This window comes from Lolium rigidum, unplaced genomic scaffold (genome assembly GCF_022539505.1).
Source record: "Lolium rigidum isolate FL_2022 unplaced genomic scaffold, APGP_CSIRO_Lrig_0.1 contig_29256_1, whole genome shotgun sequence".
Classification (NCBI taxonomy): Eukaryota; Viridiplantae; Streptophyta; class Magnoliopsida; order Poales; family Poaceae; genus Lolium; species Lolium rigidum.
In genome coordinates this window covers 1-20533 of record NW_025900108.1, presented here as the reverse complement: position 1 = coordinate 20533, position 20533 = coordinate 1, and the positions used below count along the sequence as shown (strand labels likewise).

The 20533-nt window shown below is 44.2% G+C and overlaps 2 protein-coding genes and 1 long non-coding RNA gene across 3 annotated transcripts; all 3 read left to right on the top strand.

Moving 5' to 3' along the window:
* The first annotated feature begins 886 nt into the window (after nt 1-886).
* Nucleotides 887-1563, top strand: LOC124680837. The gene is made up of 3 exons (XR_006995599.1): nt 887-951; nt 1032-1096; nt 1482-1563. It is a non-coding gene; the product is annotated as an uncharacterized LOC124680837 (long non-coding RNA).
* A 3457-nt stretch (nt 1564-5020) lies between these two features.
* Nucleotides 5021-9488, top strand: LOC124680836 (the record flags this gene model as incomplete). The annotated part of the gene is given in 7 exon segments (XM_047215876.1): nt 5021-5239; nt 6855-6949; nt 7051-7176; nt 7499-7906; nt 7997-8212; nt 8301-8517; nt 8627-9488. Coding segments are annotated over 7 exon segments (1787 nt in total), but the record flags the coding sequence as incomplete, so codon positions are not given.
* A 4797-nt stretch (nt 9489-14285) lies between these two features.
* On the top strand, nt 14286-16054 carry LOC124680838. Its single transcript, XM_047215877.1, has 2 exons — nt 14286-14915; nt 15953-16054. The coding sequence occupies exons 1-2, from the start codon at nt 14333-14335 to the stop codon at nt 16003-16005; spliced, it is 636 nt and encodes a 211-aa protein (XP_047071833.1). The 5' UTR covers nt 14286-14332; the 3' UTR covers nt 16006-16054.
* The last annotated feature ends 4479 nt before the right edge of the window (nt 16055-20533 follow it).

Sequence of the window (20533 nt, the reverse complement as noted above, 5' to 3'; positions counted from 1 at the left end):
ACAATTGGTGAGGGGCTGAAACTTGATGTTACCACAAGATGGAATTCAACGTACCAACATGCTAAAAACTGCCATTCTCTATAAGGATGCATTAGATTCATATGTGGACATCGATGCAAACTATAAATGGAAGCCCACAAATGATGAATGGGCATTCTTTGATACCATTACACCAATACTTGCTCATTTGGCTGAGGTTTCTACTGCATTCTCTGGCTCCACATATCCTACTTCCAATATATTTTATCCTCACATTGTCAATGTAAAGATTGCACTTAGAGAGGCATGTGAGTCCACAAAACCAGAGTTGAAAACTATGGGGGAGGCAATGATGGACAAATTCAACAAGTACTGGGAAGACCCCAATAATGTCATGCATTGCTACTGTGCTTGACCCAAGGTACAAGCTGAAATACATCAAGTGGGTTTTTTATAAGATCTATGCACGTGAAAAGGTACGCTACTGAATTTGAGTTGATCGACATCGAGGTGAGAAAGTTGTATGAGACATATGATATGCATCATCGTCATGAGAAAGCTGATTCTTATAGAGTGGGTGCATCCTCATCAACAACTATGGATACAAGTGCCTCTTTGCCCTCAAGTGCTAGCGAGTTTACCTCCAATTTAAGTGAAACTTCTTTGGAGACAACAAAGAATGAGCTTGACAAGTATCTTGGTGAGGAGAATGAGAGCTTGCTAAACAATTTTTTTGATGTGCTATTTTGGTGGAAGCTGAATGCACATAGATACCCCGTCGTGGCAAAGATGGCAAATAATTTCTTGACTATACCGGCCACTTCAGTGTCATCGGAGTCAACTTTCAGCACCGGTGGTCGAGTTCTAGATGACTATAGGAGTTCTCTAAAGCCGGCGATGGTGGAGGCATTGGTGTGTGCTTGTAGATGGATTAAAGGTTCCCACAATGACAACAAGAATTCGATGAATGTGGTATGTTCCTTGTTGCTACTGATTTATTTTTCAATTGTATTTCCTATGCATATCTCACTTGATTGCTTTTACTCTTTTAGGAGGAAGATCATGACGATGATGTTGAGACCATTCCATTTCCAAAGAGTGTGGTGGGCAGCAACTAGTAAGTTCTAGTACCAATTACCATCACCAAAATGTCAATGTTTAATTGCTGAAATGTTACTGGACTATTTTGTAGACCATCATACTGAAACAAAACTGAGTTGGTACATGCTTTTTGGTATATTTACTTGCTGGAATGTTATGTGCATCATCAAAACCTTATCCCAATAGAGTTAGTGCTGTTTTTGAGGTCTATTTAGTTGCTGGAACCTTTTCTATATCATGCAATCTGAAGCAAAATTTAGTTGTAGTGATATTTTGATCTATTTAGTTGCTGGTTAGTTTTCTACATAATCAAAATTGGGTTTGTATTGCTTCTTTTTGGTCTCTGTGTACTTGCTGCAATGTATTATACAACAACAAAGCTGAATCTAAATGTGGCGCAGATTTGACATGCGGTTTATGAACTGACAAGGGATGGCAATGCGGTCAAGAGAGAAGAAATGATGGAGCGGTGGTTCTTTTGTGGTTGAAATTCATGTTAAGACTTGCTTCTTTCATTGAGCTGCGACTCATGTTCTATTTGTTCTATTCGAAGTTGTGGAACTAAGTCTACGTGTTCGTGATGTATGCCACTGTATTGTACTAAGTAATAGCTATTTGTACTTTCCGAAACTTGTTACACTATGTTTGTGGTGTATCCATGCTATATTGTTGTTTATACTTGTGAAATGGTACATTTTTAGCATAGATCATGGCGATTTTTTTTAATTACATTGAGCCTTTGAGCCGGCTTGCAAACTTCATCGAGCGGGCTTGTCGAGCCTCGAGCCTTGATCCCAGGGTTTAGGCTTGCCTTGCCCACCCTTCGAGCCAAGTCGAGCCCGAGCCAAGCCTCATCGAGCCCAAGCCGAGCCTCGAGCCTCGAGCTTCAAGTCCACCCCTAGCCACTAGTCAGCTAGAACACCTTTAGAAGTCACTCTTTTCTCCTACTGGTCGATTAAACCTTGGTTTCGTACTGAGGGAAAACTTGTTGTTGTGCTCATCACACCTTCCTCTTGGGGTTTCCCAACCGCTTCCACAAAAACTGCCACCAAGATTGTCTGGCGCTATCAGCGAAGCACCACCAAGTACATAGCTGCTTAGAATGCATGAAATGAAGTTGTTTGACTGAGGAAGTTCATCATTGAGCTTGGAGTGTTCCCGAGTATGCGTGACCCTGTGATTTTCTACTGTGATAACACGGGAGCCATTGGCAATACAAGGACCCAAGGGCACAGTCAGTAGCCAAACACATTCCCCAGATATATCACGTCATAAGGGATTATGTCCGTGACAAAGAAGTAAAAGTTTGCAAAAATACATACGGATCTGAATGTCGCGGATCCACTGACAAAGCCTCTACCAGAATCAAAGCATGATGATCACCAAAATTCTATGGGTGTTATAGCTTTGCCAAATACTACAAAGTAGTTTATTTGTAATCTAGTGCAAGTGAGAGACTGTTGGATATGAGCCCTAGTGACAAATAAATAAAGATGTTTTTAATATCATATATTTGATTATTCATAATAATTTTTATGCCATGATATAATTGTATTAAGCTTAAACATTAATACATGTGTGGTATGTAAACAAAACCCTATCCCTAGTAAGATAGTCCATTGATTAATAGATGATCAAGGTTTTCTGATCATGGACAACACCATTATTAATAATGGAGTCATGTTCTATAACGTGATGGACACACACCCATAAGGTATTGCAATGTGATCAAATCACAAAGTTCAGCATTGCGACACCAGCATGAAATATTATAACCTAATCCTTAGGCCGTGAGACCATATTTAATCACTATCACTGGCTGCTGCATTGACATCATCAACCGCTACACCGTAACAGGCTAGTTATAGAGGTGCTGCGCAAGTATTCGAATGGGATGGGCTGAGGCGTATGTGCCAATAGCAGGATTTGTACATCCTGTTGTGGATAGATACCGAAGGCCCCACACGGTGAGATTATATCAAACCGCTTGCAAGCATGAGACTAGATCACGATGATATGATATCCAAATAACGAGTTGAATATGTTTGTCGGTAACGAGATAGAACTAAGGTATGCCAGATACCGAAGATCAAGTCTCGGATAAACTAGGTATTGTATAAAAAAGGGAATGGGACTCGACGTTGAGGTTCAAATGATAAACATAAATTTATGCTTGCGTAGGGACCATTATGGTTTCCATAACCCCCTATAGTCATTGATCATAGAGTCGTCTGGATCATGTCTACGCATTCCCAAACCCGTAAGGTGACACACTTAAGGGTATACAACGCTTTGAGTTGAATCCGTGATCGATAGAGAAAAGAGAGATAATACCGGAATTGTTCGGAGAGGTGTCGGAATAAGTCCTGGAGTTAACGAATTGTTCGGAGACTTAATAATACGTTTTATTATTTATAAATGAATTACATATTTAAAATATAAATAAAAAGGTAAACACCCTGAATTGTGCCACCATAGGGCAACCCAATAAGGGGGACAGCCGGGCCACCCTAGGGGAAGGGAGACCGACGACCCAAGTGGGCCGACCGTGCCAAACCCTAACCCTAGGGGGCGGCAACACAAGGGGGTGGTTTCCCTAGGTGGCCCTACCTCCTCCTCCCCGTCATTCAATTCACTAGCATTTTCCATCTCTCTCCCCCTCTCCCCTCACATGCATGTTCTCGAGTTAGGAACGTGCATTCGGGAGACCTCTACACCATACGTACGCCGTCATGCTCTGTGGGACATCGGCCTGGATCTAATTCTTCCACTGGTTTGTTGGACCGGGGCCCGGAGGACGTCTATACACCGTACATGCGTAAAACTGCGGAGGCGCGCCATTTGGAGCACTTCATTGTTGGGGCTTCTTCACGACCTTGAGGTACCTCCAACAACGCTAGGCTTCGGTTGCGCTGCATTGCGCCAAGCCGCAACCGGAATCCATGAAGACGTGACACATGGAGAGGAGGAGGAGGGGGGGAGAGAGAGTAAATAGTTGTCCGTGTTTGAACACCGAAAATTCCGCAATAAAGATGTTCTAGCTTGTTTCGTGAATTTGTAGATGGGCAAGCAGATTTGGTACTATCCAATAGATGCCCAATCAAATTTGCTCCGTATTTAACTTTCAAATTCCACGGCTAATATTAAGTTAAGAGAAATTAAAGGGACAGAGATTTGGTGCACATGGGCACCAGTGATCTCGTTTTTTTAAAAAAATAAAAATCATATTTTTGAGTTTCAAAAAATTCTGCAAAAAAATACACACATAGTCAAAGATGTACCCCACAAACGTGCAAAAAATCAATTTCAAATACTTAATATTTTGAGCTACACAAAAATGACAAAATTGTAGATCTGAGTAGTCATTTTCAAATCTCAAAAACATATCATATTTTGTCATTTTTCTCTAGCTCAAAATAAAAAGAATTTCGGATTGGGATTTTGCATGATTGTGGGATGTATCAATGACATTCTTCCGAATTATTTTCATGATTTTTATAACTTGTAAAAATATTTTTAATTTTTTTTTAACATAGCGAGAGCACCGAAGCTCAGGAGCTAAAAGCACTTTTCGAAATTAAAGTCCCTTTCCGCAAAACACCCAGATCCAGTGCGGCAGCGCCTCTCCCTCCATTAAAAAAACTTACGCCTAAGTGCCCCCAGCAATTTTGTTATTTACGTCCACGCCCTCAGAGAAGAATACACATATCCATTCTCCCTCGCCCTCCTCTATCCTCTCCCACCAGATCTGAGGCCGGCTACACGCGACGCCCACCACACGAGTCGAGGAGCCTCATCTAGGGTTAGGGTTTCCCCGCCATGGACGACGCGGCGGCGGCGGCAGCGAGGAGGTGGGTGCAGTGGGAGGAGGTCGTGGTGTCCAACGACCGGGGGCGGCGCCTGGTGCACTACTACCTCCGCGGCGAGCCCGGCGCCGGCGGCGGGGAGGAGAGGGAGCTGGCGGTGGTGGGGCGGGAGCGGAGCCCGCGCCACATGTCGTACGCGGTGCAGGGCCGTTTCCTGCGCTCGCTGGCTGCCGCGGGCGACGGCTCGGCCGCGCCATCGCCGTCCCAGTCCCCTGCCGCGGCGGCGGAGGGCGCCCCGAGGAAGTGGCGGTCCAGGCGGGAGGTCGTCGATTGGCTCTCTTCTCTCGTTTCCGGTAAGATTCGCGCGCCTGCGTGGTTTCCGTGGGTGTTTTGGGCGGTGGATTTAGGCGGATTTCGTCCGGTGCCTCAGCAATCTTCTGATTTTTCGGTGCTCTTCTATCGATTTGGACGGGGAGAACTGCCTGTACCATCGCGGTTTCTGTACGTGTGCTGATTTGATCGGATTTTGGGGTACAAAATTGCGTCTTGACGTTTCTGCTTTGCTTCGCTGCCGGTTCCGATGGGCATTTCCCGTGTTTTTTCGGTTACATCTGGTATTATTCTGCTCTGCTACACGTATCCGTGGATTCATGCCATTTGGTCATGCGTAGGTAGCCTATCGCCCTGTCGGTTCCCGTTCCAGACGGTTTTCCCTCAAAACTGCAGTTCATACGCCTTGTCTCGCTTGTTTTAGGAGCGGTCTGTTTTATCGACCGGTCATTTCGTCTGTAGCTCTGGATGCCCTGCTTATGCGTCATCATGGAGCCGACCTGTTGTTCACTTCTTTCTATTTCAGTGTCTAGGGTTACAGGTTTATGTCCCCCCCACGTTGTAGTTCGTGTTATGGCCACTTACCCTGATTTGAGGTTGAAAAGTATGCTACTTTTCTCCTGTTTTTGGCTGTCGACTCTTTTCCATATGCATTAGTCATCCGAGAATAGAAGGCTTGCTATTTTTATACAAACAGAATCTCTGGCTTTTGTTTCGTTTTTGTTAGTGCCTTTGCTCCGCTTGATTCTCTCGTATAGTTCTACCTGGAATAGGATGAATTGTCGGATTTGTCTAGTGTGGTATTATCTTTCATGTCCCGCAAGCACCTCTTTTGGACCTTCATGCTGGATTCAGCTTCCTCAGTGTGCGCCTTTTTACCTCTTATAGGAACACTATCGTTATCATACTAGCTTTGGAATTCTTCTGTTTGGTTAGCCGTATATTTTTCCCGAGTTTCTTGCTATTTCTGTGCTGGTTCACGGTTAATTCTAAAAAAGCCGCTATACATCAATTTTATAAAGTTTGGTTACATGCAAAACTCACGGCTTCTCCTTTTCCATAGGATTATGGAGAATAATACAGGTGTTAGCCATTGGAAGCCGCTGCTGGTTTCCTTTTTGGGTCAATCGTGTAAGGTTGCATTTGGAAATGTAGAGAAAAAAGAAGCAGCACCACGAGTCGAAACTCAATCAGGTGCTATTTTGATCTTTCCTCCTCATGGTATCCCTTAGACTCCGTGGAGTCGGTCCATGAATAATGTATGGTATCTGCGATATACCAGATAGTTGCGGGACAAATCCTAGTTGGTTCCAGCAAGAGTTTTTCTGGGAACATTACACACCGGCTGATAACCTACAGATTATGAAGACGTGAAAGAACATGCCTTATGACAATTACCGTTTTAGTGTAGTATACCTTAAACGAATAGTTACCCCAAAGTAAGTTTTGTTCTAAATTTTCTTTGTCGAGTGCTTTCTCCTTGTATTTTGCTGTCTATGTTCCGTCTAGATCTTGCTTGCTTCACCTTTTTTGTTTTCTTGGATATATTGCTTTCATTTGGATCTCAGCTTGTTCTCCATGTTCTTGTTACAATTTTACCTTTTGCGTGTACTTCTTAACGTGAATGATATGTTGCAGGTTGTAATGATGGGACTTACTCAATGGCTAATAGGTTCCATGGAAATTCGTATGATGACATTGATGTTGACTTCGTTGATGTTGCTGCCTCAATGGTTAGGAGTCATTTCCACTACCTCTTTCCTTTCTTCTCCATCAATTAATATCTGTGTTAATACATATTTTCTAATCCATATTCCTCCGTGTGTATACTCAGGATGTTTCTACTACTCCATTAGTTGGGAACAGCTCGAAAGACTTAACATGGTTAGGTCCTGCATGGCACTGCCAAAAAAGATGGAAACACTACAGATCCTTCTGCCGTAGGGGAATTACTATTTCGGTATGTTTTTCATAGACTTTTGCTTGTCAATATGTTGCACTAAACCATGTGTGTTATCAAGTAATGGAGATTAGATGCTTGGTTGAACAAAATTCATCTGAACAGTGAAAACAAGTTCATCATTGTAGGTGGAGGCTGACCTGAAAATACAATAGAAAATGTTATCATAATTTCATGACTCACGAAATTAAGCTAGAGTATACGGAGAAAACCTATGTCCTTATGCTGTTAGTTTTCTTTGCATTCTGAATGTTAATTTTTGTTATTAGCAGTTGAATTTTGTTGGTTTTAAACCTCTGTTGATACAAGTCTATCTTTATAGGTGCATAATTTTGTATACATCATGAGCGAAGAGAAGAAGCGACTCATTGCCTATGTGGAGGATCTGTATGAGGACTCAAATGCACTCAACATGGTCATTGTACGATGGTTTGACAAAGTTGATGAGGTTGGTGTTGAATTGCCCCCAAATGTTGATGACAGAGAGATTTTCTTTTCTCACGGTCTTCAAGATCTCAATGTTGAATGCATCGATGGATTGGCTGCAGTCCTTAGCGCTCAGCACTTCGAGAAGTTCCAGAGTGGCATGAAACACAGCTATTGGCAGCCTTACCTTTGCCGCCGTCAGATCAATAATGATGATGTCAAACCTTTTGACATCACGCAGTTGCAAGGGTATTGGAGCCAGGAATTGCTTAAGGCCATGTTTAATGCAGGTTCTTCTTTAAAGGTACGATTTAAGGTAACTAAAGGGGGGCCTAGTTCTGATGGAGCGCAGAAGAGGAAATCTGATGTGTTCAATGATGACAATTATCAACAGAGGCGTCTTCCTTCTGGTGGGTTCCTTTCGGATTCTGTAGATTTGGACCATAGCCTTCAAAAACAGCTAAATCCTGGTTGCCATGCTGAAATCCTGTCACAGGACAGTGGCATAAGGGGCTGTTGGTTTAGATGCTCAATCTTAAAGAGGCATAGAGATAAGATCAAGGTGCGATACCAAGATCTTCAGAATGCTGATGATACAGGAAATCTGGAGGTATATTTAGTGTAGCTGTACATAATCAGTCACTTCTTTTTCACCTTCATACTGTTGAGCTTAATTTTGATTTCATTCTGTTGTCCAGGAGTGGGTTTTGCTGACAAGGATCGCTAATCCTGATCAGTTGGGTATTCGCATCTCTGGAAGACCAATGGTTCGGCCACGCCATGTGATGCAAGATAGCAAGGACCCATGCTCCATTGATATTGGTGCCCTTGTTGACGCATGGTGGAATAGTGGCTGGTGGGAGGGTATTGTATTGCAGTGTGGAAATGATGGACGTCTTCAAGTTTATTTTCCAGGTAATTACAATTAAGCTGCTACTATTAGTTGTGATTATCAAGTTCTAGTACCCCTGTATGAATATTTGAACTCAGACCCTAACTTCAGTTCGTATCTTGTTTACCACAGGAGAAAAGCGGGTAGCCTATTTTGGTATATGTGATTTGAGGCAATCACTTGAGTGGGTCGGTGACAGATGGATTCCTTTGAAGGAACGAAAAGACATCATGAGCCACTTGCCTCCTACTCCAGAATGTGAAGATGGAGCCTTTAGCAAACTAGTCAGCCAAAAGGATAGTCCTTCTACAGTACCAGAATCTGGCGAGAGGTGCGATGAGAAATCTTTGGGCAACAAGATCTCTCGGGGTCAGAAGCGTGTTCTGGCTGATCTCACGAATGATCTGAAGCTTGATAACCTGAAGTGGATGGCAAGAAAGCGGAGCAGAAGATGCAGCTCGAAAAGGCAGTCAGGCACTAGCAGCGGTAGCAGCAGCCAGGGAGACATGGAGGAGTCTAGTCCCTGTGGAATTAATTCAGTGCCTGATGAAGAAGTTTGCAAGAGCAATGGAGAGCCAATTTTCATCGGTTTGCCAGTTTCCAGCTTGGTGATTTCCAGGAGGATGATAGAGCACTAGCTGACTGACTTCCTCTTCCAGATTTCAACAGCCTCGGCGAGATGTGAGTTTTGCTGCATCCCCGTGTTATTTTGTCCTGGGATCTGGATCATAGAAATTTTGAAAGCTCATCCGCGCTGACATGTCTCTTTGGTGTCATCATGGCAAGTATACAGTTGTATCTACAACTAATTTATAGAGTTTTGGTTTTCCTTTTGTAGCCAGTCCTGGTAGGATACAGTAGGAGTTCATTTTGTAGGGGGGAAATATGTCTCGAGTTGTAATTCCAGTTTGGCAGTTTCCAAAGTCCTTTTTGTTGGCATTGCAGTGATCTAAATTTATTCATAATTGTTATAGAAGCTGGGCTTATCAAACAATGATGTTATACTATCCCAGAAATGAGATGAAAATACCTACATTTCATTTTTTTTTCTACAGAAGCGCTTCTGTAATGTGCTCGAGCTGTATTGAGACCTTGCTTATTTAAAGAGTAAAATACATGAAAGGTTACTGAACTTGAGTCCAATACTCGCTTTGGTCACCGTACATCGCGATACGCAATTTACGGTCATTGAATACGCAGGAAAGCCTATCTATGTCACTCAACCGTGGTATCGGTACGTATTCGCTGACATGGCAAGTTGCTGACCCCGCACGTCAGGTCCTAGCTGTGTTTCGTTTTGCAGAAAAGCCCCACAATGTTGGTTTCCTTCCACTGAGAGCACCCTCCCCAATTCCATAGGAAAAACGAAAAAAATATTCTGGCATTGGCGCCCTACTCCACTATGCCCGCCGCCGCTGAGATCCACGCCGCCGTAGATAGATCTGCGTCTCCGCCTCCCACATATGTGCGGCCACGGGAGCTCCTCCGCTCACGCATAGAGACGGGTCCTCGTCTGTTTCGGTTGCAGCCGTTGACTTCTACTCGGGGCGTGCGGTGAACCGCACCTCGCCTCGCCGGACGAGCACGGCGGGTCTTGGGGAATGTGAATCGCGGCGTCGGCGGAGGCATTCTGCGCGGTGTGCCTGGGGGAATTCGACCAGGGCGACGTGCTCTAGGTGCTGCCCGTGTACGAACAGGGCGACGCGTCCCGCGACGTCCTCGCCGGCGCCAAAATGACACACAACAATGCGGTGAGGCTGCGGCAAAGGTCAACGGCATCACGCTCGTCGGCGGAGGTATCCTGCACAGTGTACCTGGGGGCTGGGGGAATACGACCAGGGCGACGTGCTTCGGGTGCTGCCCGCGTATGACCAGGTCGGCCTGGCTCGCCGCGCACGGCGGAGAGTCCACCGATATGTCTTAGTGGCTTAGTGCGGCAGCTTCAAGCGCGCTTGGGATTTGGGAGGTCATCTGCGGCGGCAAGCTCCTCCCCGACCACCAGTACATCAACTCGGCGGCGTCCCTGAGGAGTGGAGGCAGCTCGGGTGCGGTCTCGTGCTGGTCGCCACGGCGGAACACTGCTGGTTAGTGGTCGCCACGGCGGAACCATGCAGGGTTGCAACTTGCCACGTCAGCAAATACGTACCGATACCACGGCGGAGTGACCTAGACGGGCATCCATGCGTATTCGATGACCGTAAATTGCGTATCGTGATGTACGGTGACCAATGTGAGTAATGGACAAGTTCAGTGACTTTTCATGTATTTTACTCTTATTTAAAACAACGCACATATGTAACACGACTCACTAGTGCCAATTTCGTTGCCAAAAACGTCTACGTTTCGATACTAAGATTTGTGCCTGATCGGCAATTTTGTTAGAGCTTAGTAAAAATAAAAGGTTAATCAACTTATTAAAACGGGAGTGGTGTTTTGGCTCATGGGAGTGTATGCTCCCTTTGTTTTGAAATGCATCTTAAAGGTATTTTAAAATATTAAAAATTAAAATACAAAATTTGCATGTACATATTCATGTGCTATGCATGCACAAAGGCGTTTAATGAAAAATTAACTTATCCTAAAAAAGATAAAATTTATAAAGATAAGGTTTTTCACATGATAAATTTTCTCTTTTTTTAATATAGTAGATTACAAAAAATATCTTTTTTTTCGTGAAACTTAACAACTGTAGATATATTATGGAGATATAATTGTAAATTTTTTTGTCAAAATTTTTCGACACTTACAAATATGTTTTTCTGGTGTGAGGAGCATATACTCACGAACCGAATCTTCTATTTCTAAATAGTTGGTCCCAATTTCCCGGTCTCTCGTGAGGCCACGTCACCCCTTTCCCACCAGGTTTGTAATGCCGAGCGTCGCTCCAGGCGGGCTTCTCCTCGCTTCCTCCACCCGATACTATACATGGGTATTGTTTTGGGCCGGTGAGCCACGCCTGGACCTTCTCGCAGAGAAAAGAAACGGCTGGACTGATAATTCCATTCTTCCCTCACCAATTTGTCCTTTATTCCTCTTCAAGTCTTCAATCTGCAAGATCTTTGATGGAGGCGAGCCGTCCGCGACCCACCATTTGGGCCTTTTCATCTTCAATCCGCCTGGTCACTAAAGAATTATCTCCTCTTCAATCTGTGAGGGAGGAGAGCAGTCCACCGTCCCACCACTTCCGCCTTTTCCTCTATGATCGATTGATCGGTAAGGAAGGCGAGCACCCGAGCCGCCCATATTCTACCCAAGCGGCGCCCTTCTCATAGCCCAAATCTAATGTACTCTCTCCTCATCCTGCAGCGCGATCTCTTCATCTGCCCTTTGAGCTGCAAGGTCACAAAGGGAAGCCAGGGGAGAGTACGCCCAGTTGGTAGATCACAGGGAACCCCATTCCAAGGTGAGTTTATCTGGCCTTGACTTGATTTCCCCCATTTTCTTTGGGGTTGTGCAGGAAAAGGTGGACTGCATGTTGGAGAAGATTGATCTGGTCATCACTTCAAGGAGAATGAATCCATCGTCAAATGTATTTTGTTATCTTTCCATGCTTTTTTCTAAGTTTTTCTGATGTTTATGGTCGGATTTTCATAGTTGGTTTGAGTGGTGAGAATCTACTAGGGCAGAATAGCAAATCAATTGTTTGCTGAATCAATATTCAGATTGGAAATCATTCAGTGCTTTTGCTGGTACTGTTCTTAATTTCTCCTCTGATGCGGCCATGAAGCTAGAAGGTAACCGTCGCCGCCGGCCGACCGGTAATTTCTTTGCCGGTAGAAATAATTCCATTGCGCGATGGTCAAGTGCCCACCACTTGGTACGTGCCTTTTTTTATATTCAGTTCATCTCCTTACCTATTTGTATATCACTGTATGCTGAATAGCGAGTTGGTTTCAGTAAGTGAGTACGCAATGGGTTTTGATTTTGGGCCACTGCACATGCATGTTTTTCTTTATCTTCTACTTCTATTTGCATATCAGATCATTGATCCGATCCACATGACTCTACAGTATCATAAATCAAGTCCATTGACAATTCGCCATTACAACTTTCTTAATAATTCATTCGCCTCTATTAATTCTGTAGATCGCAGGGAATGTTCATACGCATGCAAGACTAAACCTTTGCGCAGTTGTGGACGACTGGGCTGGTTAGATGTTATGATCAGTCATTGCATGACTATTCTCCCACTTTTATTTCAGACTCCTCTCAGGGAAACCTTCAATACTGTTTAATTTGATTTCAAGTCTTTTCAGCTCTTGCATGTATCATGCATTTTTCAACTTTGCAAAGCTGAAATCTACATCTTGCCACTCTCCATCTCATGGAAGCTATATTTCTGTTTACTTTCTTCCAATGAGTTACTTTCATATGGTAAGTAAATACCATACCACACAAATATCTCTTCCTTATTCGTGCTTGACGGAATTTTCCACGTTCAAACTTTAATTTGTAGATGCATTACTTTGTACATTCCATGTTCTTCCGTTGAATGTAGACAATTTTCAAGGTTCTGGATGGATCATAAATAGAGCATCTTCAATAATCTTTTGTACCCTGTAAAAAAAATATATCTCTAGAAATGTCTTATTTTTAGCACTGAATTTTATCTTTTTACACGGGATGCACAAAAATTCGATTTTCTTTGACACAACTTTGTGAGCATGTAGGATCTGGAGATATGCACATAATATTTAATTTTCATTTTTAACATGTTTAAAATGCATTTCAAATAAAGGAAGCATATATAGTCGGGACCCAAAAGGCTGATACATACATGATGCTCTTTGTCTTAAATTTGAGCCAAGCTCATAGTTGATTAAAAAGGGGCATTAATTGGTTAACACGATCCTTGCTATTATATCCCGTCTATAAGTTACATGCTAGAACGTAAGTTGTTTCATAATTTTTACTGACCGGAATATTTCTTTTATTTATGCAATTATCCTGCAGCACCGCGCGGGTATCATCTAGTTAAATTCATTTATTAAAACCAAATAAATACAGGGCAGCTTGAAGTAACCAACCAAGATACACTCCAGTCGAGTGAACTGAAACCCACTCTGGCTGGAGATGCGGTCGTCGGGATCAAGCGGAAACACCACTCGGCCACTCCACTCGCTTGTTGCCTCCAGGCTCCAGCCCCAAATCCAGCTGATGGAGGAAGGCGCCGGAATGTCGCCACGCCGCAGCGCGAGCCTCCATCCCCAAATCCAGCTGAGTGAGAGAGTGGGAGTGACCTGCCACCGCATCCCTTGCCTCCACCTCCAGATCCAGGCGAATGAGGAGGACACCGGAGTGAGCCGCCCACGCAGCCGCGGCACCTCGCTCGTGGCGCCTGAATCCCCGCCGTTCGACGACGATATGCTCCGGGAGATCCTCATCCGTCTCCCGCCTCATCCGTCCTCCCTGCCCCGCGCCTCCGCCGTCTGCAGGCGCTGGCGGGGCCTCGTCGCCGACACCAAGTTCCTCTGCAGCTTCCGCGCCCGCCACCGCAAGTCGCCCCTCCTTGGCTTCTTCGACAAACGCGGCTCCAGGATCGTGTTCACCCCCATCCTTGACCCTCCGGACCGCGTCCCTCCCGCGCGTTTCTCCCTTGGACGCTGCAGCAGCGCCGACGATTACGACGTGCTCGATTGCCGCCACGGCCTCGTCCTCGTCAAGAACAGGTCGCGGACGGAGGTCGTCGTGTGCGACCCCGTCACCGGCGAGCAGCGCCGCGTGGCCGTTCCGCCGGAGTTCAAGACGGTCTTTTTCAACGGGGCAGTGCTCTGCACCGCCGGCGGCCAGGGGCACGTTCACGGCGGCTGCCACTCCGGCCCCTTCAAGGTGGTCTTGATGAGCATGTACAGAGACGTCAATCGGCCCACCGTCCGTGTTTACTCCTCGGAGACTGGCATGTGGGGCAATCTCATTTCTACAGAGGCTTCGTATCAGCTTGGCGGCGATGCCGATAATCCCGCGATCCTCGTTGGTCACGCACTTTACTGGCTGTCCAGGAGAGATGCAATAGTTGAGTTTGATCTGGATGGGCAGAGCCTGGCTGTGATCACAGGGCCTCCTGTTACAAATGATATCCTCTGTCAGAACCATCGGATCATCCCGGCTGAGGATGGCGCCCTTGGCTTCGCTGTGTTGTCTTTTCCTTGCTTCCAAATGTGGCGGAGGAATGCTAATGATCATGGTGTTGCCACATGGGTGCCGTGGAAGACCATTGAAATTCATACAATTCTGGGGCTCCCTTCTCAGATTGATGCGGGGTGGAAATGTCTGATGGGGTATGACGAGGATAATGATGTTGTATCTTTGCTTGTGGGCTACAGTATCTTCATGGTTCAACTTAAGTCGATGCAATCCAGGAAACTTCATGAAACCAAGTTTATCACTCAATGCCATCCTTTTACAAGTTTCTATACACCAGGTGAAAAAGGCTCATCCTTAGTCCTTATATTGGAAGAGCAACCTAATCTGTTCATATTTTGTACATGATTGCTCGACAACCTTCATTGTGATTCTTAATTGTCCACTAACAACTTTAACTTACCAAGTGCCCCTTTGCTAGGTAGACGAACTTATAGCCATATTCAATATATGTTTTTGTTACAGATAGCTGCCTTCACTCTTTTTAGATACCAATGAAATTTCAAATAGTAAATACTTGGCATGCTTGGAACCTTAAAGCTTGTTATAAATTTTATCCAGTGTGTTTATCTGATCTTGTTATCAATCTTAACCGCATAACAACTTCTGTTGAAATCCATACTTTCTGAAAAATTCTGTTTCTTGTCACTTGTTATTGAACATGCCTGCAAGTGACTAGTACATTTTTAGCACATACAAAAAAAATGCAGTTCATGTCTCTAACTAGGCTCCATTTCTTTCAAACTTAATATCCGGACACTTTTTTGCTATAGTTTATTAGTTTGAGCATGTTTTAAATTTGTCTGCTCGACATGAGTTTACATGAGAAAAGTTGTAGACAGTATCTTTTATCTGCTGAATTATTCATTACGAGGTTGCTATTTATATTGTTTTTTTGCTATAGTTTATTACTTTGAGCAGGTTTTAATTTTGTCTGCTCGGCATGATGAGGCACGAGTTAACATGAGAAAAATTCTAGACAGCATCTGCTAAATTATTCATTATGAGCTTGCTATCTATACTCTTTTCAGGAATATGCTTTGCGTGTTACAACATATCTGAGATTTGTTTTCAGTATTATTAGTATCCAAAGTTATTTACTCACTCCAATCCATATTTAGTGTCTCTGATTAGCAATTTTTTACTAAATCAGCGAAACTTAATATGGATCGGAGGCTTATAAAACATATATGAGAAATGAGTTATTTTGCTCAAGTTATTGTCAGCTCATCTATGTAACTGACTAATTGTTGCGCTCTCTTTTCCACTTGTCTTCTACCCTTAACTGTTATTAATTTCCTGACCTTATGCTTCTAGGGACAACCATTAATGGTGGATCTAATAGAGCTGAAATGTTGCATGATACATAGGATGCTTGCCTAGTTTTATGGGCTAATGTTCTGAAATGGTTCAGCTGGTAAGATCATCTTTATATAGTTAGTGAATTTTAGACTCTTCAATTATTTTTTGTATGGAAAATATACAGCTGCCAATGTGGGATCTTGGACCCACAAATTGCTGTCCATTCGGCTATAGGGATTCACACATGTGAATAGCACAGAACAATTAAAATGATGGTGATGCCAAGGCAAAATGACTACTTCCTGTATCGTAAATGATATCCAGAACAGATGTTGAATATAGTGTTGATGTTACAATTACCTGTGTGCCTGTCTAGTGGTCCCTAGAGTTCTCCCTAGTTGTTTGAGAATCGATAAGCAGACTGCAATATAGATCATTTGGTTATTGCCAACATTAATCACAACAATCAGCTGTGCACCTCTACAGATCAGTGTCAAATATTCTAGTAGATGTGGTGACAGATCTCTTCTTAATGTTTCGGAGTTGATCATTAGTTTGTATGCACGTCTTGTTCATATACTGTGTTGTGCATGTATCTGTATCAGGTTACTAATTTTCTATTGACGACTTCTTTTCTCCTGGTGAACTCCTGCGGTTGTCGGCTGTCATTGAGTTGGTAGTGGCGCATCAATTTGGTTCCACCATGTTTTGTGTTTATATGTTATCAGAGAAAAACTTACTGAGTGTGTCCCTTAGTCTAGCTAAGTTTCTAATGTGAAAGGATGCTTTTGAATACCTAACACAGGGAGTTTCAGCTTCCCCGAGTATCATCTCAAGTGGATATCGCCTTGTATTGTTGTGCTTGCTAGGTCTTCTCTTCAGCCAGGAGAGTTTCTACCCCAAGCACCACCTTGACTTGTATTTTTTGTGTATCCTTCTCTCTTATCTGTGGTCTGGAATGCAAGTTATCGCTCCTTTTCTCATTGAGCTTAGTAGCAGGAAATAAAGGTTTCTCTGAAGTAACTACTGCTGTGCAGGATATTACACCAGAGATGGCCAGAACAAAGTGAAGCTGATGTAGTTGTTTTATAAAGTGGCTAGCTGTAATGTCCCAGGTTTAGAGACGATCGAGGGGTAGATTTTAGAAAGGGATGTGCATTGCATTGTAAATTACGGGGAAATTTCGCGCTTTTAAAACAAAACTGCATCGAAGGGGAACAGGTTTCTCTCTCGACATCCTACAGGGTTAGGGTTTAGGGTTTCGAGAGTGCGATGAACTTGTTCTTACTTAACTAGATTAGGGTTTTGAGAAGAGAGAAGAGAAGATGCATCACAATCTTAAGTTGCATGATTGAATTCTAAATTAAGTTGTATGATTGAATTCAAACCAAATTTGAATTTGAATTTCAAATTCAAACAACAAATTGATATCACATAATTCAAACTTGAGATAATTCAATAAATAATTAAAAGTAATCAAGAATATAAATAATATAGCACTTAGATAAAGCTCATTAAGAAAAACTTGAGCTTTATTGATAATCACACATAATACATTGTCAATTACAATATCCGAGAATAGTAATATGAAATGTTACAACTCATTACATAAATGGGCGAGAATAGAAGAAAGAAAATAAAGGAAAATTACAAGGTAAGATTCTATCCTAATTACTACAAAGTAGTCTTCCTTTGATCTTGGACTTGATAATCTTCAGGTCCATCTTGATCAATTGCTTGATCCCTACACACAAACAAAACCAACACAACATTATGCCAAGTGGCAATGCCACTTGGCGAGGTTAGCAAAAATAATGAATCGGGAGAGGATATGAACAAGGTGCCGCGAGCTGATCCATCTCACCACCAAGTTCCAAGCCAAGTGCATAGTATCGGGTTACACACACACGGCACTGCTCACAAGGCTGTGTGCATGGAGCACAACACACACACACACAGCTAGTGAGTCACCCAAGTATGCCAGGATCAGCTGTCGACCATGTGAGCAAAGCAAAGATGGTATAAAACCTTTTCCACCGCTAGAACCCACAGATCATCGGCAGAATTCACTGGGTAAGTCCACCAGAAACCAAGAACTAGCAAGAACTAGCAAGAACAACTCAAGAACACCAAGAACAGGTGAACAGCTAGAGCTGTTCCACCTATTCCCCAATCACCAGAAAGTAAACCAAGATATCAAGCTTGCAAGGAGGAGCGAGGGCAAGCCAAGAACTCAATCAGCCAGTTGAACCTCTACACCAACACCCATTTCTAGGAGGCTGGAGTGAGGTATACACAAAGAATCATGAGCAAGCATGCTGTCTTGCTCATAAATAAGTATGAGCATCAATCACACACAAGCAAAAGGGTGTGAGTACCCGGTTTGAATCATCATACGGCTACTAAGCCTTTTGGTGCAAGCAAACTAAAGGACGAGTCGAAGGAAATTACCAAGGGAACAGTGGTATGTCAACATGGTGACATACCGAGAGAAATCCAACTCTGGATAAATCCCTAACTAGCCATTCAAAATCATCTAGCACCTAAAGCCAAGCAAGCCATCGGACGAGATAGACATATTATGTCTATTCTTGTTGTCAACGGCAAAGGTAAGCTGGAAAACCAACAAGGTTTCTTCCGAGTGAGATATTCACCAAATTACAGCAAGCCAACAAAGGTGGGAGCTACCCTAACGACAAGGAATTGCTGTCAGGGCCACCTCAACCACTTTACCAAACCCAACAGAGAAGCCATGCACAGATATCATTACCCAGATGGGTTCAAATGGAGCTAGGGTTCCCAACAGATGTTGGCATCCCTCTAGCTCAATCAATTTAATCGTAAGATGATCACAACGCAGCGAGTTCACATCATTTATCCACTTAGCCAAGCAAGGAATTACGGATAAATGAAACGAGATAAGTAACCCAAAGCACTAACATCTTGTCGGTGACCCAATAGCTCACCGCAAGCATCGGATGATGCTTGAGCAAGCATCAACACACACCGGCACGGTATGTGTGTCACACTGGACACCGGGATGAGCCCCGGATAGGCACGAGGCAATAGATAGTGAGCAAACAACATACAGCCGATGATCACCTTGGATCATCGGTTGCTTGACAAATTATGCAAGTGCTTGTCGGAGACAAGCACGGCATCAATTCATGAATTACAAAAATGAAATAGCCCAATTAAACAATAGATGCTTCACAGAGATAATCACATAATAACTCATGATTGTATCCGAGCACATCAAAGGCATGATAAGTCAACTGGATCAAGATGCACAAGCAAGGCACACATCAAATCCCTATTTAATAACAACTGCATAAGCCCACAGTAATGCTCAATTAAGCACAATCATAAATCTGAGCACCAAAATAAGCCACAATGGCTCTGGCACTTGCAAACTTGCAAGAAATTGCACACTGTAATCAAGCCAGGGTATCACACATGAACACACTTGAATTCTGGCAAGCTTATCAACAAGAACAGAGGCACAGGGATGGAGTTAGACAAGAAATGCTAGCACAGCAAGTGATTAGGCTAGGAATTCTTGCACAGAGGCATGGCGGTACTACACACAGCAGTAGCACACGCATAGCACAGCAGGAGCAGGCAAACATGGCGCTGCAGAAGAGCACAACATCTCTTGCGCAGGCAAGCAAAGCACAGCAGTAGGACTAGAGGAGGAAGAAGGTCAGGCACAGGAGGGGAGCAGGAAAGGAGGCGCACTTACCCGGAGTCGAGGAGAACAGCGCAGCCATGGCGGCCACGGTGGCACACGCCAGAGCGCGGCGGCGCCAGGCCATGGCAGCACCACAGCACCACACGCACCACAACGGCGAAGCCACGGTGGCGCCACAGCACCAGGGCGCCAGGAGCGGCGGGATCGCCCAGATCCCGTAACCCTAGCCCAATTAAACAATAGATGCTTCACAGATAATCACATAATAACTCATGATTGTATCCAGAGCACATCAAAGGCATGATAAGTCACTTGATCAAGATGCACAAGCAAGGCACACATCAAATCCCTATTTAATAACACTGTTAAGGCCACAGTATTGCTCAATTGAGCACAATCATAAATCTAAGCACCAGAATAAGCCACAATGGCTCTGGCACTTGCAAACTTGCAAGAAATTGCACACTGTAATCAAGCCAGGGTATCACACATGAACACACTTGAATTCTGGCAAGCTTATCAACAAGAACGAGAGGCACGGGGATGGAGTTAGACAAGAAATGCTAGCCACGGCAAGTGATTAGGCTAGGAATTCTTGCACGGAGGCATGGCGGTACTACACACGAGCGGTAGCACACGCATAGCGCGGCGACATAGCACAACGGGAGCGAGGCAAACATGGCGCTGCGAGAAGAGCACAATATCTCTTGCGCGAGGCAAGCAAAGCACGACGATAGGACTAGAGGAGGAAGAAGGTCGAGGCACGGGAGGGAGCGGGAAAGGAGCGCACTTACCCGAGGTCGGGGAGAACAGCGCAGACCATGGCGGCCACGGCGGCACACGCCGGAGCGCGGCGGCGCCGAGGCCAAGCCGAGGCCATGGCGGCACCACGGCACCACACGCAC

Coding starts and splice junctions, on each gene's coding strand:
- LOC124680838 (XM_047215877.1), top strand. CDS start 14,333: ATGAGCATGTACAGAGACGTCAATCGGCCCACCGTCCGTGTTTACTCC. Junction 14,916..15,952: donor TACAAGTTTCTATACACCAG/GTGAAAAAGGCT, acceptor TTATGCTTCTAG/GGACAACCATTAATGGTGGA.